This window comes from Heterodontus francisci, chromosome 20, assembly GCF_036365525.1.
Source record: "Heterodontus francisci isolate sHetFra1 chromosome 20, sHetFra1.hap1, whole genome shotgun sequence".
NCBI classification, from domain to species: domain Eukaryota; kingdom Metazoa; phylum Chordata; class Chondrichthyes; order Heterodontiformes; family Heterodontidae; genus Heterodontus; species Heterodontus francisci.
Window position 1 is genome coordinate 81,382,685 of NC_090390.1, and position 21,766 is coordinate 81,404,450.

Sequence of the window (21,766 nt, forward strand, 5' to 3'; positions counted from 1 at the left end):
CTCCTACGCAAGTGGATTAAAATCATTTACAACATTGTGACCATTCCATTGCACCATACAATCGAACTTTACCAGGTTCCAGAAATAGAAACAAAGTCATGACAAAAACATAAAGTGGGTGATTTGTGACAGCACTTTCAGGCGCTGAAGATAGACAAGCTGGGGCCTTGGGGTTTAGACTTTGTTTAGCACAAGACACCATCTTGGTAAAGTCGCTGTGCTAGGAAGAGCCACACTGAGGACTGTTGAGCAGCTGATTGCCATTTAAATTGCCTGCTAGTGCTCATTAAGGAGCTTGCAGATGTTTTGGTGGATAGTGCTTGACCCAGCATTTTTTCCTAACAGCAACCAGCTGATTGGGAGTAAACAGGTCATTGCAGAGGATTTTAAGTGCTAGTTAAAGGTATATCACTTGCCGCTGGAGGTTTGAAGTGGACTTTTGAAATACTTCAGGAGACTTTCTGAGACAGTTCTAACAACATTTATTCTGGAAATTCTCCGAGAATTTTGCGTAAAAAGAGTGAGCATTGTTCTACTCTACCTTATTGGCCACTTTCCAGGAGTCGCCAGGGGAAAGGGAGTGCTTGGTCACTGGCATCTTGCTCGGGGCCCTCTTGGTTCGGACAAGGAATGTGAGGAGGACGTGAGGCCAGGCAGAGCAGCACCAGCTGCTGGAGGAGAGAGGGACAGTGGGGTGAGGCGGACTCCTTCCCCCTGTGAGTATAGGACATTCCTCCTCCTCTGAACCTCCTCCGCCATGACCTCCAGTGCCACGGTCAAGAAACTGTGCGCTCTTTTCCTCAGTACCTGAGCCATGCAGAAACCTGCCACCAGATCATCTTCAGTGGAAGTGGGTGTGCGGAGCCCACATATCCTGCTCCAAAAGAATTGCATCTAGTCAGTAGCTGAGCATTAAACCTTCAGCTGTTTGCTTTAGCATCTCCAGGCAGGTTCAAATTATGGTAGTCAGCAATTAGGACCAAAATTGTGTGCTAAACTTTCAAACCAGTTAGTGTTACTAGCATAGTGCACTTTTAGGGCTGAATTTTATCAGCCCTCCAGGGATGGGCAGAAAGGTGTGAGCACCCATAAAATAGCGAGCGGCAACAGAGGATAGAGTGCCCGTCACCTTCCCGATGCTATTGAATTTTGTCAGGACAGGGGAAGGCTGAGGATGGCCTTCCCGCCCAGAGGCCAGTTCAGGCCCTTTATTAGCCAGCGGCTGGTGGGAACCCTGTCTTGTGGGGAGACCACCCAGTGACATCAGGTATTCTCTCTGAGGGGCATGGGAGGGGGAACCTTCCTGCTTGGGCAATCTGTGGCCCGTAGAGGGCCCCCGGTGGCAAAGGCCACCTATGCCAATACCCCATCCTCAACAACCACACCCCTCACCAGGACCTGATGAACCTATACCACTTATCTGCTTCCGAGGCTGGCGCCCAATTAGCTGGGTGCAATACCAGCAGTGGCCACTTCCCCCAGTGGCACTGCTGAGCTGCTGGCCCTCTGATTGGTTGGTATCTCTGGGATGTGGGATCCCTGTCCTTAAAGGGACAGGGACCCCAGCACCAGGCAGTTATACTGCTTGAGTGCCGTCAAATGCAGCCTGGGTCCCCCAGATGGCCGAGGCGGAGTTCCCCTCACCTTTCTGGCCTGGCATCGGGACCCCCAACACCTGACTAGAGTTCAGCCCCCAGTGCCCATTTCCACCCTTTGGCCAAAATAGCCTCCAGACAACCTCACCATAATTCCGCCAGTCTGCACTGGCATTCCTTCACCACAAATTAGCATCAAAAACTAAAGTTCAATTTGACTCCCATGATGTACTTTACAAATTAGCTAAAAAAATTCTGTCCTTAAATTCCTTTCTGAACAAAACATCCACTGAATGTTGTGATAAACTTCTAACAACTGACACCATAAGACCAAGGCTCCTCTATGCTTTCCTGTCTTGGCATGTCTGACAGAAGGTCAGGGATCAAGCTCTGCTCAGAGATTTGAACATATAATCTAGACGGGCGCTTTGATGCAATACTGAAGTGATGCTACTCTGTCAGAGGTGCTGTTTTTCAACTGAGGCTCATTGTGAAAGGTATTCTTTAAAGAGAAGCAGACAAGATGTCCTGGAAAATATTTATCCACCAACCTCTAATACAGATTAAGTGGTCAGTTATCACTTTGCTGTTTCTGGGATCTTCCCTACATCAGAACTGTGACTACACCAGAAAAAATGTCTCATTGAGGACATGAAAAGCACTATTTCAATGCAAATTTCTAGAACACTGGAGAAAGAACAGTGGGGGGAGGGGGGGGGGGGGGTGGGGGGGGAGTGCTACTTAGTGCATAGCTCTTTCAAAGAGCCAGTACAGACACAATAGGCCAAATGGCCTCCTTCTGTAATATATGATTAGAACATAGAACATTACAGCACAGTACAGGCCCTTCAGCCCACGATGTTGTGCCGAACCTTTAACCTACTCCAGGATCAAACTACCTACCTACCGTTCATTCTACTATCATCCATGTACCTATCCAAGAGTCGTTTAAATGTCCCTAATGTATCTGCTTCTACTACCACTGCTGGCAGTGCATTCCACGCACCCACCACTCTCGGTGTAAAGAACCTACCTCTGACATCTCCCTGAAACCTTCCTCCAATCACCTTAAAATTATGCCCCCTGGTGATAGCCCTTTCCACCCTGGGAAAAAGTCTCTGGCTATCCACTCTGTGCCTCTCATCATCTTGTACACCTCTATCAAGTCACCTCTCATCCTTCTTCGCTCCAATGAGAAAAGCCCTAGCTCCCTCAATCTTTCTTCATAAGACATGCCCTCCAGTCCAGGCAGCATCCTGGTAAATCTCCTCTGCACCCTCTCTAAAGCTTCCACATCCTTCCTATAATGAAGCGACCAGAACTGAACACAATATTCCAAGTGTGGTCTAACCAGGGCTTTATAGAGCTGCAGCATAACCTCGCGGCTCTTAAACTCAATCCCCCTGTTAATGAAAGCCAACACATCATACGCTTTCTTAACAACCCTATCAACTTGGGTGGCAACTTTGAGCGATCTGTGGACATGGACCCCAAGATCCCTCTGTTCCTCCACACTGCCAAGAATCCTGTCTTTAAGCCTGTATTCTGCATTCAAATTCGACCTTCCAAAATGAATCACTTCACACTTTTCCAGGTTGAACTCCATCTGCCACTTCTCAGCCCAGCTCTGCATCCTGTCAATGTCCCGTTGCAACCTACAACAGCCTTCCACACTATCCACAACTCCAGCAACCTTAGTGCCATCGACAAACTTGCTATCCCAGCCTTCCACTTCCTCATCCAAGTCATTTATAAAAATCACAAAGAGCAGAGGTCCCAGAACTGATCCCTGCAGAACACCACTGGTCACCGAGCTCCAAGCTGAATACTTTCCATCTACTACCACCCTCTGTCTTCTATGGGCCAGCCAATTCTATATCCAGACAGCCAACTTTCCCTGTATCCCATGCCTCCTTACTTTCTGAATGAGCCTACCATGGGGAACCTTATCAAACGCCTTGCTAAAATCCATATACACCACATCCACTGCTCTTCCTTCATCAACGTGTTTTGTCACATCTTCAAAGAATTCAAAAAGTCTTGTGAGGCATAACCTGCCCCTCACAAAACCATGCTGACTATCTCTAATCAAACTATGCTTTTCCAAATAATCATAAATCCTGTCTCTCAGAATCCTCTCCAATAATTTGCCCACTATCAACGTAAGACTGACTGGTCTATAATTCCCAGGGTTATCCCTATTCCCTTTCTTGAACAAGGGAATAACATTTTCCACCCTCCAATCATCTGGTACTACTCCAGTGGACAGTGAGGACGCAAAGATCATCGCCAAAGGCGCGGCACTCTCTTCCCTCGTTCCCCGTAACATCCTTGGGTATATTCCGTCTGGCCCCGGGGACTTATCTATCCTCATGTCTTTCAAAATTTCCAGCACATCCTCCCTCTTAACATCAACCTGTTCGAGCATATCAGCCTGTTTCACGCTGTCCTCACAAACGACCAAGTCCCTCTCACTAGTGAATACTGAAGCAAAGTATTCATTTAGGACCTCCCCTACCTCCTCCGACTCCAGGCACAAGTTCCCTCCACTATCCCTGATCGGCCCTACCCTCACTCTTGTTCCTCACATAAGTGTAGAACGCCTCAGGATTTTCCTTAATCCTACCCGCCAAGACTTTTTCATGTCCCCTTCTAGCTCTCCTAAGTCCATTCTTCAGTTCCTTCCTGGCTACCTTGTAACCCTCTAGAGCCCTGTCTGATCCTTGATTCCTCAACCTTAAGTAAGCTTCCTTCTTCTTCTAGACTAGCTGTTCCACATCTCTTGTCATCCAAGGTTCCTTCACCCTACCATCCCTTCCTTGCCTCATCGGGACAAACCTATCCAGCAGTCGCAGCAAGTGCTCCCTAAACAACCTCCACATTTCTGTCGTGCCTTTCATTCCTGAGAACATCTGTTCCCAATTTATGCTCCCCAGTTCCTGCCTAATAGCATTGTAATTTCCCCTCCCCCAATTAAATATTTTCCCATCCTGTCTGCTCCTGTCCCTCTCCATGACTTTAGTAAAGGTCAGGGAGTTGTGATCACTATCACCGAAATGCTCTCCCACCAAGAGATCTGCCACCTGGCCTGGTTCGTTGCCAAGCACCAAATCCAACATAGCCTCCCCTCTAGTCGGCCTATCTACATATTGAGTCAGGAAACCTTCCTGGACACACCTGACAAAAACTGCTCCATCCAAACTATTTGCACTAAGGAGGTTCCAATCAATATTAGGGAAGTTGAAGTCACCCATGACAACAACCCTGTTACTTCTGCACCTTTCCAAAATCTGCCTCCCAATCTGTTCCTCCGTGTCTCTGTTGCTATTGGGGGGTCTATAGAAAACTCCCAATAAAGTGACTGCTTCTTTCCTGTTTCTGACTTCCACCCATAATGACTCAGTAGACAAACCCTCCTCGACGACCTCCCTTTCTGCAGCTGTGATACGTTCCCTGATTAGCAATGCCACTCCCCCACCTCTTTTACCTCCCTCCCTATTCCTTTTGAAACATCTAAACCCTGGAACATCCAACATCCATTCCTGCCCCTGTGATATCCAAGTCTCCGTAATAGCCACAACATCGTAGCTCCAAGTACTGATCCATGCTCTAAGTTCATCACCCTTATTCCTGACACTTCTTGCGTTAAAATAGACACACTTCAACCCATCATACTGGCTGCAACTTTGCCCTGTCAACTGTCTAACCTTCCTCACAGACTCTCTGCACTCTGTATCTGCCTGTTCAACAGCTGCCCCATCCACTGATCCGTAGCTCCGGTTCCCATCCCCCGCCAAACTAGTTTAAACCCTCCCGAAGAGCTCTCGCAAACCTCCCGCCCAGGATATTGGTGCCCCTCCAGTTCAGATGCAACCTGTCCTTCTTGTACAGGTCCCACCTTCCCCTATGATATTCTGCAATATCCAGCAAAAACCTGACTGCGTCTGAGTTTCAATTCCATTCGCATTAGCCATCTGTTACTTTGAATAATGCAGATCGATTTGCTGATGGTAGCAGAATTCTGATCCGCCATGGCTGATTTGAAAGAGCTTACATTGTTATAATTAACAGTGCCACACTCTCTTCTTGGCACAAACTTTACCTTCTGCAATCTGGATTTCAGTGTTTGCCTTGTCTTTACTGCTGAGTATTCACATTGTATCTTCGACAAGTCAAGGTTGGTTAAGTGTTCTATTTAATGAGCTCCACGTATATTGGATGGTCCTAACCAACCTTATTCCGAGACTGGGCTTGGTGCCAAAGCTGTTCAGTGAGTTGCTTCACATTATATCCATCAGTTAACGTAACTTGGGAAACGATTGGAACTTCCCAACAGCGTTCCCGAATGTCAGACACCTTTTTATTTCTCACCGCATTTCACAAATGTTCAAGGTTTTGACCGTCCCAGCATGGAATTGCCCTCATTGGAAAGCGCAGACCAAGGACATTGAGGTGCTGCAGGCCATGCACTGATAGATTGCTGACTGGAGATGCACAGACTGCTCTCCCAACAGGCATGCTAATGTAACGGGAGAGTCAGAGCAGAGCATTTATCCTTACAGGCCCAAAGATAGAAATTATCAGCTCATTCACAGAGGGGCTAAGCAGGATACCATACCTTTTTAATAATTAAAAATCTAGGAATGTAGTGGGCTAGTAATCCAGAGGCCTGGATTAATGATTAATGACAAGTTCAAATCCCAACACAACAGCTGGGAAATTTAAATTCAATTAAATAAATGTGTTTTTATTTTTAAAGCTAGTCTCAGTAATGGAGACCATGAAACAAATAAATTGTCATCTAAAAACCCATCTGGTTCACTAATGTCCTTTAGGGAAGGAAATCCGCTACCCTTATCTGGTCTTACCTTTATGTGACTCTTAACTGCTGTCCTAACAAGCCATTCAGTTATCTCAATTAGGGCTGGGCAATAAATGCTGGCTTTGCCAGTGATATGCACATCCCATGAATGATTTTTAAAAACTCTAGCTGCGACATGACAACTGAAGTGTTCATCTTCCTCTGCAGGGAGAAGGTTGCAACTCATCATTCTTACTCATGATCTCTTTCTCTCCCTCACCTCTTTCTTATACTCTCACCAGATTTTAATACCCAGGACTTGGGGATGAATTGTGGAGAATGTTGTCAGTCAAACGGCAAGACAGCAACTTCCAAATGCTCGTGGCACCTTCCTGAAACAGGCATTAGGCATCTTGAATATGCAAATCAAGGCCCCAGTGCCTGTTTCAAGACTGAGCTCTAAATTTGTTATCAATTGGATGCAGCACACATCAATCAGTTTTTACGGTTCTATAGCAACCACCAGTCCTCAAAGCATGAAGAAACTAGACTCACAATTTCTGAGTGTGTAGGCTTTACTCGAGATGGCTGTCCGGATCTGTCTTAGTTTCACTTTTAGAACCATGGCCCCTCAGGGTTGACTAACAGCATAGTGAGCAGTATTACAAACACAGCACAGAGCAATCAATCACTGAGCAACACTTTTCACCCTTGTAGACTAAAGAGCTTATTTTGAATTAAACCTTCATGAGCATCAAACAGATAGATATTGAGTCATTTCATAAAGTCCATTTGTTCCTCGAAGTACACACATAATCTTTGAGATATGGACACTTTCGCGCCCACACCAATGTGGAGCGACACTGAAATGCCTGCAGTCACGACTGTGCCCCCTGTACCTGGGACTAGGCGCTTTACTGTCTGCCCACAATAGTGTACACATTCCTTATTTCGCCCTCAGGAATAGATTCTTCCACATGTCAAACTGACGCAGTCTTCTTCCTTCAACGAGCTGCATACGTTTGCAAAGTGATTCATCTTTGAGCATGAGTTGCACTTTTTCTCCTCTTCACAGACATGGTGCTTTGAATCTATGGGTATCCCCACAATTTGGGTATGTTTTTGAGGGGGGTGCCTGACCATGATAGGGCAAGTGTTGATGAGCCTGTTGAAGTCTCTTTGTCCATAAACCTTGCAGCAGAGATGATTGGGCAAGCTGTGTCGACGGCCCTGAGCCTGAGGTGTGTTTTTGGGTAACACCTTGGAATCTAACATGGCTGATTTGATTTGGACAGCCAAGGTCGTGGCTTTTTCCAAAGTCAAACCTCTGTGGGTAAGTGTTCCCTAATTTGTGGGATTGAGGTTTTTCTATTAGTTGATCACGAATTAGTTCATTAGTTAATGTGCCAAATTTGCATGTACAAGCCAAGTGACACAATGCTGCCACATATTGTTTTATGGGCTCATCGTTTCCCTGGCATCTCTGGTGGAATGTGTATCATTTGATCATCACACTTTTCTTCAGGCCAAAATATTTCTTGAGAGCACTTACCGCCTTAACAAACGTAGACGTACCATGTGTTAGCTGCTTGAATATACGCAGGCCCGCTGCTCCAAGGCAATGCATGACTATCGCCTTCTTGTGGGTCGCTGCTACATCCACACCATCCATACCCGTAGCGAGGAAGTAAGTTTCAAACCCAGAAATCCATCTGTCCCACGGAATAGGAGGATCTCCCAGCAATGACAGGAAAGGCGTTGGGGGCAATATATTTAATTACTCGCCAGCTTCGATGCCAGATGTTATGTTTTGTACCCCAAGCAGGAAGAAACTAGACTCACGATTTCTGTGTGTGTAGGCATTATTTAAGATGGCTGCCCGTATCTGTTTTAGTTTCATTTTTGGAACCTCGCCCCTTCAATGTTGACTGACAGCATAGTGAGCAGTCTTACAAACACAGCACAGAGCAATCAATCACTGAGCAACCAAACACAACAGAATGCCCCCCCTGGCTCCTCTGATACTGTGGGCCTTATGTACCTGGGGCTCAGCACCTTCTGTTTCACTCCCCTGACCCAAGGCTCACCAATAGGCAGTGGAGCCTGGCTCAATATCCGAAGACTCTGACTGGCAAGCTTCACAGGAGTTGGTGTCCGCAGCTTGCCGGTTTTCTGAGTTCCCGCAAGTCTCAGGCCGATGTCTTAGGACACAGTTGTAGCCACCCACACTCATTTGGCGCCGGTTTGCGACACTACCCAAATTTCTCCTCTGGGATGTTGAATCTGCAAGAGAGAGTTCACAATTTGCTGATTTTGCCAAAACCTTGTTTTTTGTGGGTGAGCCCACTAGATCCTCACTCAATATCAATGCATTAAGACCTCCCACCACCAGTCCCAGACTCAGGAATGGTAATGGTGGCCAACCTACTCCTCTCTAATACAGGGTGTTGAGGACAATTACATCGAGTTACATCAAGTCTGCAGCACAGAAAGAGGCCATTCAGCTCAACTGGTCCATGCTGGTGTCTATGCTCCATACGAGTCTCCGCCTACCCTAATACATCTCACCCTATCAGATGCTTCTATTCCTTTCTCCCTCATGTGCTTATCTAGCTTACCCTTAAATGTATCAATGCCATTCACTTCAACCACTCCCTGTGGTAGTGAGTTCCATATTCTCATCACTCTCTGGATAAAAAACTTTCTCCTGAATTCCCTTAATGGATTTGTTAGGGACTATCTTATATTGATAGCCCCGCGCTTTGGTGTCTCCCACAAGTGGAAACATTTTTTCTATGTCTACCCTATCGAACCCTTCCATTCTCTTAAAGATCTCTACTCAGTCACCCCTCAGCCTTCGCTTTTCTAGAGAAAAGAGCCCCAGTCTGTTCATGAATAAGAACAGAAAATGCTGGAAAGACTCCGCAGGTCTGGCAGCATCTGTGGAGAGAGCAACTGAGTTAACTTTTCAGGTCTGTGATCTTTCATCAGAACTGTCTGTTCAGTCTTTCTGATAAGTATATCCTCTCAGTTCTGGCATGATCCTTGTGAATCTTTTTTTTTGTTCCTTCACCAGTTCCTATATATCTTTTTTATAATATGGAGACCAGAACTGGTCACAGTACTGTCAGTGTAAAGAATGAAGAAAGACTTCTCACATCACTTAAAATGCTCCAATGTGCTTCATACACAAGGCATTACTCTGAAGTGCAATCACTGTTGTCATGGAGTTCAATGAGACCACTATTGTCCGCATAGTTATGTCTCAAAAGCAGCAGTGATAAGTATAACCAGTAATGTCTCACTTTAGTGGCAGTGATTCATAGAACTATAGAAACTTACAGCACAGAAGGAGACCAATCGGCCCATTGTGCCTGTACTGGTTCTCTGAAATAGCAGTCATGCTTAGTCCCATATCCTTGCTTTTTGTCTGTAACGCTGTAAGTTCCTCATCCTCAAGTACCTGTCCAACTCCCTTTTCAAATCATTTATGGAACCAGCTTCCATCACCATTTCAGTTAACATTCAAGATCCCGACAACTCGGTGAAAACATTTCTCCTCCTCTCCCCTGGAGATCTTCTGCCAATGATTTTAAATCTATGATCTCTGGTCATTGACCCACTCACCAGAGGGAATAATTTCTTTCTCTCTGTCGAAACCTCTCATCATTTTGAAAACCTCTATTAGGTCTCCTTTTAACTTTCTCTGTTCCAAAGAGAACAGTCCTAATTTTTCCAACTTCTCCCCATAACTGAAGTCCCTCATCCTCAGTAACAGCCTGGTAAACCTCCGCTGTACCCATTATAAGGCCTTTACAACTGTCCTGAAATGTGGAGCCCAAAATTGTCCACAGCTGAGACCTAACCAGTGATTTATAAAGTTCTGGCATGACCTCTTGTTTTTATATTCTGTGCCTCTATTTATAAACCCAAGTAACCCACATGTTTTTTCTTCTAATGATCTTATCAACTTCTGGGGGGACTGTTAGCCAGAGCTCTCTGTGGTCCAACTCTACTGCCATCTTTGATGAGGTCAACTAGCTTGGAATCAACACTCCATGAATAGGACAACATTTGTTTAAAAAAAAAATACACGTCAGGATCTCTTGATTATACTGTGCTTCTGATCAATTTACAGCTTCTTAACAATATCCTTCTAGTCATGCAGATCCTGAAATGGAACGTGTTTTTCTGAGGAGCACTCTCATCTTAATCACTGTACCGTAGAATGATTAACATTTCTTACTGTTCAGTAGGTTTCCTGTTTATTTTTATATCCTTTTAAAAAAAACAAAACCTTCAAAGTTGGCAGTGTACCCATTGTGTAGATAAATTTGTGGCTTTCATTTCCAGCTTTAACTTTGTAGGCTCTCTCTCTCTCTTTCTCTCTCTCTCACTCTCATTCTTTCTCGAAGGTCAATTCCTAGCTCACCCAAAACTGAATTATCAATAATAAAAACAGAAAGTGCTGGAAATACTCAGCAAGTCTGGTAGCACCTGTGGAGAGAGAAACAGAGTTTCAGGTCAATGACTTATCGTCAGAACTGGGAAAAGTTTTAAGTGAGTACAAAGGCAGGGAGAGGGCGGAGAGGAGGAAAGAACAAGCGGGAAGGTCTGTGATAAGGTGGAGGGCGGGAGAGATGAAATGACAAAAAGGGATGACGGTGCGAGGCAAAAGGGGATGGTAATGGGACAAGTAAAGAAACAAAAGATGGGTCTAGTGCTTCCAGCATCCACCGTATTTTGCTTTTGTACTGAATTATTCATAGGTGTATTGAGTATGGAGGCTATGCATTCTCTGAGCTTATACTGTGTATTTATGAGAGAGTTCAGGTTAGGGTTAGGGTTATTTAGAAGAGAGCAAGATATCCTTGAAGGGCAGTGTTTGGCTGATGAGGTTAGCAAATTGTGAGTATGAGGACTGACTCTCTGACTGGCCAGACACCGCGAGCATGGGTCAGGATATTGTGTGTTCACAGCTCCTGATTTTCTGATTGCAGTATCAGCTCGATGCACCTTGTTAATAATATAAAAGTGTGCTGCATTCAATAAATGTTTTGAGGTTTTGGTTTGGCCGTTGACTTCCATGAGCCAACAGATCTTACTTTTTTGTGAATGCTTATGTCTGTCAAGGTGAAGGATGTTGGATTGGATCAGAATGGAGCAGCCAGGGTTGGAGTGAGGAGACTAGAATTGGATATATCTGTGGTTGGACGCAGAGTCAACATCATTCTACTCTACCCCAACCAAGTGCCTTGGTCTTGGAAGAGGGCCTGTACTTCACCATTGTGCCAAGTAAATACTGTGGCTGCAAGAGCAGGTCAGAGGCTGGGAATTCTGCAGTGCGTAACTCATCTCCTAACTCCCAAAGCCTGTCCACCATCTGCAAGGCACAAGTCAGGAGTGTGATGGAATATTCTCCACTTGCCTGGATGGGTGCAGCTCCTACAATGCTCAAGAAGCTCAACACCATCCAGGTCAAAGCAGCCCGCTTGATTGGCACACCATCCACCACCTTCAACATTCACTTACTCCACCACCGGTGCACAGTGGCAGCAGTGTGTACCATCTACAAGATGCACTGCAGCAACTCACCAAGGCTCCTTAGACAGCACCTTCCAAACCCGTGACCTCTACCATCTGGAAGGACAAGGGCAGCAGATGCATGGGAACACCACCACCTGCAAGTTCCCCTCCAAGTCACACACCATCCTGACTTGGAACTATATCACCGTTCTTTCACTGTCGCTGGGTCAAAATCTTAGAACTCCCTTCCTAACAGCACTGTGGGTGTACCTACCCCACATGGACTGCAGCGGTTCAATAAGGCAGCTCACCACCACCTTCTCAAGGACAATAAGGGTGATCTGTTTTTAGTGATGTTGATTGAGGGATAAATATTGGCCAAGACACCAGGGAGAACTCCCCTATTCTTCTTCAAAATAGTGCCATTGAATCTTCTATGTCTACCTGAGAGGATAAACAGAGGCTTGGTTTAACAGTCTCATCTATCTATCCCATTACACTACCTACATTTGAGGGAGAGGTGAAAAGTTAGCCTGTCTCCAACTCATTTCCAATTCTACTCCCTATTTAGCTCTGAGACACTGTGTCAAGATGACTTTGACTGAATTACCTCCAGCTTTTTCCCCATATTTTTATGGAGCAGTTCCTGTATTCCCATTCCTCGCAAGGCAGATTAATCAAATCCAGGAGCACCGTGCTTCAGAGATAGGGTTGCACCCTTAAATCTCCAGGAATTAAAAAACTAATCTCCAGTACACTGCTACGAACAAAACCCGGGATAAAAATTATAGGGGGCATTCAAAGATTGTTTGCTTTTTAAAACAAAAAATCCTTTTACTTGAGAAGGGAGAAAAGGCTGTATGACTGACTGCCAAGAATTGTCCAAACGGGTAGTGAACAGTCTGTTTGCTTTCCAATTGGTTATGGGAAGGCTGGGCACCAAGAGCATGGGCGTGTCAGATGTCCAATTGTGAGAGTGTGGTGGGGGCAGGGCGGTTGGAGTCGTGTGAGCACACCTCCAGGAATGCATCTGACCAGAGATGGCAAAACTACAGTGAACTTACAACCTGGCTTTATACAATTTCAACTAAAACAAATGAGCTGCAATCTTCACATCAACCATGTTATCAGGGGAGATAAGAAATATCAGCGATCCCAACAGAGATTGTTCAGAAATAATTACAATTAGCCTGAACTTTCTTCATTAGTTTAAACAGGAATCCCCCTTTCCCCTCCATCAGCACAAAATGTAAATTTGTTTGACTATTCTCTACCCTGTTCTTCTATAGGTAGACACAAACATTAGCTGGATAACTCATTCAAGGGAATAACCTGCGATGTTGGAATTACTTTTCCTCCCCTCTGGAGACTGGTTTCATTAGGCAAATGGGGTTCACATTCCCTGGGTTGGTGTGTGGGGCTGGGAGGGTGGATATGGGATGTTGGGCATAAGCTTTGGATGAATGTTGGATCTGATGGATTGTATCCAATCTCATTGACCAATCTGCCGCTAAGTCCCAATTTAAAGGGGCTGGCTGGGCGGACAAATCCTCTGCCTGATCCATTTGCATTATGGTGAGCCATTGGGAGGTGGAGGGTGGGGAGGGAGGTCTTACTGTGCAGGAGAAATTCCCGGGCTATCTTGGGAATTCCACCCCTTATGCTTTCCTTAGGCGCAGCCGAAATCAAGGCTGTTGGGAGAAATCGTGTGCTCTGCTCTAGGTTTTCTTACGGCCCAAAAATGGTTTCACAAGAGAAGGGAATAAAGAAAGGCAGACTTGCATTTATATAGCACCTTTCACGACCTCAGAACATCCCAAAGTGCTTTATAGTCAATGAAGTTCATTTGAAGTGCAGTCACTGTTATAATGTAGGAAATGCAGCAGCTAATTTGTGCACAGCAAGATCCCACTAATAGCCATGTGGTAATGACCAGATAATCTGTTTTTTTATTGATGATGGTTGAGGGATAAATGTTTCCAGGACACCGAGGATAATTCCTCTGCTCTTCTTCAAAATAGTGTCATGGGATTTTTTATGTGCACCTGAGAGGGCAGACAGGGTCTCTGCTTAACTTCTGATCCAAAAGATGGCACCTCCAACAGTGTTTCCTCAGTACTTCACTGATGTGTCAGCCTGGATTTCATGCTCAAGTCTCTAAAGTAGGGCTTGAACCCAAAAAACGTTCTAAACCAGAAGTGAGAGTAGCTACCCACCGAACCGGAGGGGGTATCAAGTAACTTGCAATGAAGGGATCTGTATTTCCTCTGTATGGCAGAATTGATAAATGCTGTCTATCCTTTTTCTTTCCTACATTACAACAGTGACTACACTTCAAAGTCCTTCATTGGCTGTAAAGTGCTTTGGGACATCCTGAAGTTATGAAAGGCGCTATATAAATGCAAGTGATTCTTTTATTGGCCTGATAAGAGGCTTTGGCTTCATCCATTAGGATGGCAGAGTACTGGAGCAATTTTTCAGCTGGGCACCACAGTTATGCCTGTACAGACGCTGGCAACCTTTATCCAACGCAATTGGGTGCAGGCACTCATCATCACGTGAGGGGCAGTCCCACTCCACTGCACTTCCAGGAGCACAACAGAATATCAGGTCCAATGGTGGGGGGGTGGTGGTGGGGGGCAGGGTTGACATCTTCTGACTGGTCAGGTTCATGTAAGAATGTCTTACATGCTGTGTATATTCGCAACATTCCTTCGTCCACCTTCATGAGGTGAACATTAACCATTTTAAAATAAGTGCTTCATTGATCAAAAAAAAATATTGAGGTGTTGGTTTTTGTGTGTGTCCGTGTGTGAGTCTGTGTGTGTGAGTGCCTGTGTGTGCATGTCTGTCAGTGTGTGAGAGTGCCTGTGTGTGTGTCTGTGTCTGTGTGTGTGAGTGCCTGTGTGTGTGTCTCTGAGTATGTGTGAGTGCCTGTCTGTGTCTGTGAGTGTGTGTGAGTGCCTGTGTGTGCATGTCTGTCAGTGTGTGAGAGTGCCTGTGTGTGTGTGTGTCTGTGTGTGTGAGTGCCTGTGTGTGCATGTCGGTGAGTGTGTGTGAATGCCTGTGTGTGCATGTCTGTGTGTGTGTCTGTGTGTGTGTGTGTGAGTGCCTGTGTGTGTGTGTCTCTCTGAGTATGTGTGAGTGCCTGTCTGTGTCTGTGAGTGTGTGTGAGTGTGTGTGAGTGCCTTTGTGTGTGTGTCGGTGAGTGTGTGTGAATGTCTGTGTGTGCGTGTCTGTGTGTGTGTTTTTGTGTGTGTGTAAGTGCGTGTGTGTGTCTCTGAGTATGTGTGAGTGCCTGTCTGTGTCTGTGAGTGTGTGTGAATGCCTTTGTGTGTGTGTCTGTGGATCTGTGAGTGTGTATGATTGCCTGTGTGTGTGTCTGTGAGTATGTGTGAGTGCCTGTGTGACTGTTGCGTGTGAGTGTGTGTGAGTGTGTGTAGTGTGTGTCTGAGAGTGTGTGTGTGTGTGAGTGCCTGTGTGTGTTGTGTGTGAGTGCCTGTGTGTGTGTGTCTATAAGTGTGTATGAGAGCCTGCATGTGTGTGTCTGTCAGTGTGTGTGAGTACCTGTGTGTGTGTCTGTGTGTGTGAGAGCCTGTGTGTGTGTGTCTGTGAGTGTATGTGAGTGCCTGAGTGTGTTGTGTGTGAGTGTCTGTGTGTGTGTCTGTGAGTGTGTTTCTGTGAGTGTGTGTGAGTGCCTGTGTGTGTGTTTCTGTGAGTGTGAGAGCCTGTGTGTGTGTGTCTGTGAGTGTGTGTGAGTGCCTGAGTGTGTTGTGTGTGAGTGTCTGTGTGTGTGTCTGTGAGTGTGTGTGAGTGTGTTTCTGTGAGTGTGTGTGAGTGCCTGAGTGTGTTGTGTGTGAGTGTCTGTGTGTGTGTCTGTGAGTGTGTGTGAGTGTGTTTCTGTGAGTGTGTGTGAGTGCCTGTGTGTGTGTTTCTGTGAGTGTGAGAGCCTGTGTGTGTGTGTCTGTGAGTGTGTGTGAGTGCCTGAGTGTGTTGTGTGTGAGTGTCTGTGTGTGTGTCTGTGAGTGTGTGTGAGTGTGTTTCTGTGAGTGTGTGTGAGTGCCTGAGTGTGTTGTGTGTGAGTGTCTGTGTGTGTGTCTGTGAGTGTGTGTGAGTGTGTTTCTGTGAGTGTGTGTGAGTGCCTGAGCGTGTTGTGTGTGAGTGTCTGTGTGTGTGTCTGTGAGTGTGTGTGAGTGCCTGTGTGTGCGTGTCTATGAGTGTGTGTGAGTGCCTGTGTGACTGTTGCGTGTGAGTGTGTGTCTGAGAGTGTGTGTGTGTGTGAGTGCCTGTGTGTGTTGTGTGTGAGTGCCTGTGTGTGTGTGTCTGTGTGTGTGAGAGCCTGTGTGTGTGTGTCTGTGAGTGTGTGTGAGTGCCTGAGTGTGTTGTGTGTGAGTGTCTGTGTGTGTGTCTGTGAGTGTGTGTGAGTGTGTTTCTGTGAGTGTGTGTGTGTCTGTGTGTGTTTCTGTGAGTGTGAGAGCCTGTGTGTGTGTGTCTGTGACTGTGTGTGAGTGCCTGAGTGTGTTGTGTGTGAGTGTCTGTGTGTGTGTCTGTGAGTGTGTGTGTGTGTTTCTGTGAGTGTGTGTGAGTGCCTGAGTGTGTTGTGTGTGAGTGTCTGTGTGTGTGTCTGTGAGTGTGTGTGAGTTTCTGTATGTGTGTGTGTCAGTGCCTGTGCGTGTGTGTGTGTCAGTGCCTGTGTGTGTGTCTGTGTGTGTGTGTGTGTCAGTTTGTTTGTGTGTGTGTGTGTCAGTGCCAGTGTGTGTGTCTGTGTGTTTGTGTGTGTCAGTTTGTTTGTGTGTGTCAGTTTGTTTGTTTGTGTCTGTGTGTCTGTGTGTATGAGTTAAACATATGTCTTGTAATTAAATGACTCCAGCTTGTGTTCACCAAAGACTTTGAGGGGTGAAATCACAGTATTTAATAACGACTGAGATGGAAAGTCACATATTCAAATTTGCCAATGACACAAAGACAGGCAGTATTGTAAGCTGTGTAAATGGAAGCATAAAATTACAAAGAGACAGATTGAGTGAATGGGCAAAACTGGCAAATGGATTTCAATGTAGACAAATAGGAGGCTATCGACTGGACCAAAAACGGATAGAATAGAGTACTTTCTAAAACGACTGCTGGCCTTTATACCAAGAGAAATAGAATACAAGGGTGTCAAAGTCATGCCTCAGCTATTCAAAGTCCTGGTCAGACTATATCTGGAGTACTGTGAGCAATTCTGGGCACCACAGATACCTGGACTCCAAGGGTTAAACTACAAAGAGAGATTACACAAACTAGGGTTGTATTCCCTGGAAATTCGAGGGTTAAGTTATGATTTGAGTGAAGTTCTCAATCTATTAAGGCAAACAGATAGGGTAGATAGAAAATATTTCCACTGGTTGGAGAGTCTAGGACTGGGGGGCATAGTCTAAAAATTCAAGCCAGACCGTTCAGGAGTGAAATTAGGAAACGCTTCTACACACGAGAGGAAGGTAGATGTTTGGAACTGTCTTCCGTGAATGACAATTGATGCTGGATCAATGGCTAGCTTTAAAACTGAGACTGATTGATTTTTGTTATCCAAAGGTATTAAGGGATAAGGGCAGGTAGATGGAGTTTGTTTTTATTTGTTTATTGGAGTCATTGGCTAGCATTTGTTGCCCATCCCTAATTGCCTTTGAGAAGGTGGTGAGCTACCTTCTTGAACTTCAGGTGGTTTGGTACATGTCAGAGGGCATTTAAGAGTCAGCCACATTGCTGTGGGGCTGGAGTCACAGATAGGCAAATCAGGTAAGGACAGGAGATTTCCTTCCCTAAAGGACATTAGTGAACCAGATGGGTTTTTAACAACAATTGACAGCAGTTTCATGGTCACCATCAGACTAACTTTAAAAAAAAATTCAAATGTCACAATCTGCTGTGGTGGGATTCATACGAACATATGAATTAGGAGCAGGAGTAGGCCACTCGGCCCCTCAAGCCTGCTCTGCCATTCAATAAGTTCATGGCTGAACTGATTACTCCACATTTCTACCCTACCCCCGATAACCTTCCACCTCCTTGCTTATCAAGAATCTATCTACCTCTGCCTTAAAAATATTCAAAGACTCTGCTTCCACCACCTTTTGAGGAAGAGAATTCCAAAGACTCACAACCCTCTGAGAGAAAGAATTTCTCCTCATCTCTGTCTTAAATGGGTGACCCCTTATTTTTAAACAGTGACTCCTAGTTCTAGATTCTCCCACAAGGGGAAACATCCTTTCCACATCCACCCTGTCAAGACCCCTCAGGATCTATATGTTTCAATCAAGTTGCCTCTTACTCTTCTAACCCATTTCAAACCCATGTCCCTAGAGCATTAGCTCCGGATTACTAGTCTAGTGACATTACCAATACACCACCACCTCCTCTGACAGGTTAGGTCACAGATCAGCCATGATCTGATTGCAGTCAATGTGCGAGCAATGCAAAACATACCTGTTTTGTGTCCTTGGCCACACCCAATGTCAGAGGTAATGTCTTAAAAACCTGCACCATCATCCTTTTTTTTTGTCATTTAATCACTCCTGGCTTCCACCCTACTACAGACCTTTCCTTTTTTACCTTTCTCTCCCCCCACCCCACCCCAGGCAACGTTCCCTGCCTCTGTACTTTCTTAAAACCTATTTCATCGCCGACTTTTTCCAGTTCTGTTGATAGGTCACTGACCTGAAACATTAACTCTTGCTCCTCTCTCCACAGATGCTGCCAGACCTGCTGAGCATTTCCAACATTTTTTTTTTTCAGATTTCCAGCATCCACCTTTGTTTAAATGGTGGGGTTACTTTCAGGTGTATTGTCAAGAATATTTAGAAACTAATTCTCCTCTTTTTCCTTCTTCTATTCTTTCTTGTTTTGATTTTTATTGCCAAGCAGCTCAAGTCGCTTACTTTGGAGGAGGCTTTTCATCAGCTACAAGACTCTCTGTCTATTTCTACCAGGCTGTTGTGGTCCTGCTCGGCCTAGTCCACTGGCTTCAAGCCTGAGGCCTTTCCCCTCAGATGCACCCCAGCAACTCCACACTCGGAACCCTCTGTCTTCCACTGCCTAAATCTTCAACAGGTTGAACAGAATTGAAAGAGCTCAGCAAATTTTCAGTCTGTCTGGTTCACTGCTGTCTAATGCGCCACACAGTCAAACTCCAGATGAACACGCATCCTGAGATAAGCATAACATTCTGATTGAATTATAAAATTCCAGTGTTGTTCCCATTTATCTCCCATTATTGAAAAATCCAGACCAAGCATACTCCGGCTTTGCAAACTCGGGAGATGTTTTATCTGAATCTGGTTATATGGCAGCATAGCGATAGGCAAGATAACAAGACAGCAAACACCGAGAGAAAAACACGCACACGTAGACACACACACAGATGCACACACACATAAATAAGTGCATACACATGCACACATGGACACAAACATGCAGACACACAAACACAGTACATGTACATGGACACGCACACTCATCTACAAACTCACACATACACAAAAACACGCACGTGCACGAAAACATATGCACGCACCAAAAAAACACAAATCCGCACGCTCACACACGCGTACAAGCACAGAAACACAAGCACAAGCACAAACACACACACACATAACTGCACCCACATATATGCATACAAATGCTCATACACGTGCAGCACTATGCTGTATCTTTTCAATTATGCTTAAAATAATAGACATAAATAGAGTGAAATGGTGAATGAAACTGCAAAACAAAATAGCGAGAAGGTGAGCTGCAGCATTGAGTTGTACACAATGACACCCCGCCAAGGCTGATGCGTATTGCTCTTTACGATTGAAGCCATCACCCTCTACACGTATAGAACTGGACAACGTGACAAGGCTCTTCTGTTCTGTTACTTCAACCTTACGGATGCACACCTGCCATGGACTAACTCAAGCTAGAACAGTCCCAAGCTTTGCAGACGACATTTTACATTTAAAGAAGCAAATTTGCAATTTAATCGAAGAAAGAAACCTTGTTACAAAAGATAAAGGGTGGCAGCTGAAGCCACTGCACAATGGATGAAACAGGCTGTGATGCTTGGGTCACATATTGAACAGTGCTGCTGCTACCTGAGTAGCCACTGTATGAGTTGCCGCTTTGATTCCTAGGCATGTTACATAATGAAGCTAATGTATAAACCACGCAGAGCAGGTGTCCGGGGTGAGGGGGGAGGCGGGGGGAGCAGAGAGGAGAGGTAAAACGTTGGCGGTCCATTCCACAGGTTTATGATACAAGGCTTTTCCCGCCAAGCATTCCCAATCGTGTCCCTATTGGGAAGCTGCAGACGAGAAGCAGGAGGCTTTCCCAAGAAGGAGTAAGGGGACATTATCAGAGGGCAGGAGGGTTGTCACCTTGCCATCTCTGGGACTAGATCCCGCGCTCTCCCCATGCTGCTGGAAGAGGCAGGGGAGGCAGCCACTCCTGTCATCTTGGCTAGAGAAACCGCGCACAAAATCCGCACCATAAAATCCAAAGGGTGTCCGGTTCAGAGTTGGACAACAGCCCAATGGTGAAGCAGGGATTTTTTGGTACTGTTGGGGGCAACTTAAAGAGGGAAATAAATTAAAAGTCAGAACTCTAAATCTAAACTTATACACCAGCTTTTTATAGCGTTCAGTGACCCACTACTACCCTCTACATCACAACAGTTATGTTTCATTGCTACCATCATTATATTATAGCCTCAACAAGCCCTGGCTGATGGGCATGGAACAGATTGGCATCAAGTGTGGTGTTTATCAGCTTGGATGGACTAACGCCAAGGTTCCAGCTGTTTCCGATCCAACCCAGTTTGACCATATTTACAGGATCCTAGACTAGTGGGAGTGTGGCAGTGGGGAGGGAATTGGGTGTAGCACAAAGTTATTCAATTAATGATTTCATAACCTTTGTAAAACATAGAATGAGACAGAATCAGGCCATTCGGCCCAACTGGTCCATGCCAGTGTTTATGCCCCACATGTGCCTCCACCCATATAGTGAACATTACACCTGATTTATTTTTGAATTATTCATTTGAAGTATTTTTTTCTTGTCAGAATGCTCTCAGCCGTTGACAGGGGCATTTTTTTTGTTTAAAGCCTGATGCCCTCCTACAGATAGTTTTATAAACTCAAACATTCATCTATTGCAAGGAGATCTTCATCCTGCTCATAAGTGCATCAAAAATGGCATGGGGTCGCATGAATATGATGTCATCATATTGCGCTTGAATATGATGTCACCATGCTGCATGGATCTGCCACCAGGCTGTATCCTCCCAATATGTCTGCAATATTGCCTGTGAACAAGTCTTGCTCCAGCGACTCAGTTTGAGCAAAGACACAAGTTTCAGCCCAATTCCAGATTGAAGCCAAGTTGAGGGTAGGACGTTCAAGTTGGAGGCTGCAGTGCCTCTAAGCAGAAGGAGGGGAAATAGAGAGCCACAGTTGAGTGGTTTCTGGTGGCTCCTTGCAGCTCGTGGCAAAGAGGGTTGGAGAGAGCCTAGGTGTAGGCCGTGCACTCATGGACATTGGCCATTTGCTCTTGAATGCAGGCCATCCACTCTTGGGTGGAAGAAAAGGGGGCAAGCTACAAAAATGGGGAAGAGTCCTAAAATATCTCAATTGAAGTCAACGGTTTTTAAAAATTTAATTCTCTGCTGGGAACGGCAGGAGTTTGATGAGTGAAGTCTAAGTTCAGAAACCTCTGCATAGTTCAAACACTGTAAATAGCTGACTCCAGTTCAACACGCACTTGCTCCAAGTGCATCCTGAATAACTGGGAATGTTGAACTTAACTCCCATTGAAAACAGCCCCT

General features: G+C 45.4%; 1 protein-coding gene across 1 annotated transcript in view; it reads left to right on the plus strand.

The window, feature by feature from the left end:
• The window catches only part of crtac1b (cartilage acidic protein 1b), a 341,954-nt gene extending 321,842 nt beyond the window's left edge, over positions 1–20,112 (plus strand). Inside the window, exon 15 of the mRNA XM_068053120.1 lies at positions 18,826–20,112. Within this exon, the coding sequence (XP_067909221.1) occupies positions 18,826–18,935 (110 nt within the window). The 3' untranslated portion in view covers positions 18,936–20,112. The remainder of the gene's footprint in view (positions 1–18,825) is intronic.
• Positions 20,113–21,766: the final 1,654 nt, after the last annotated feature.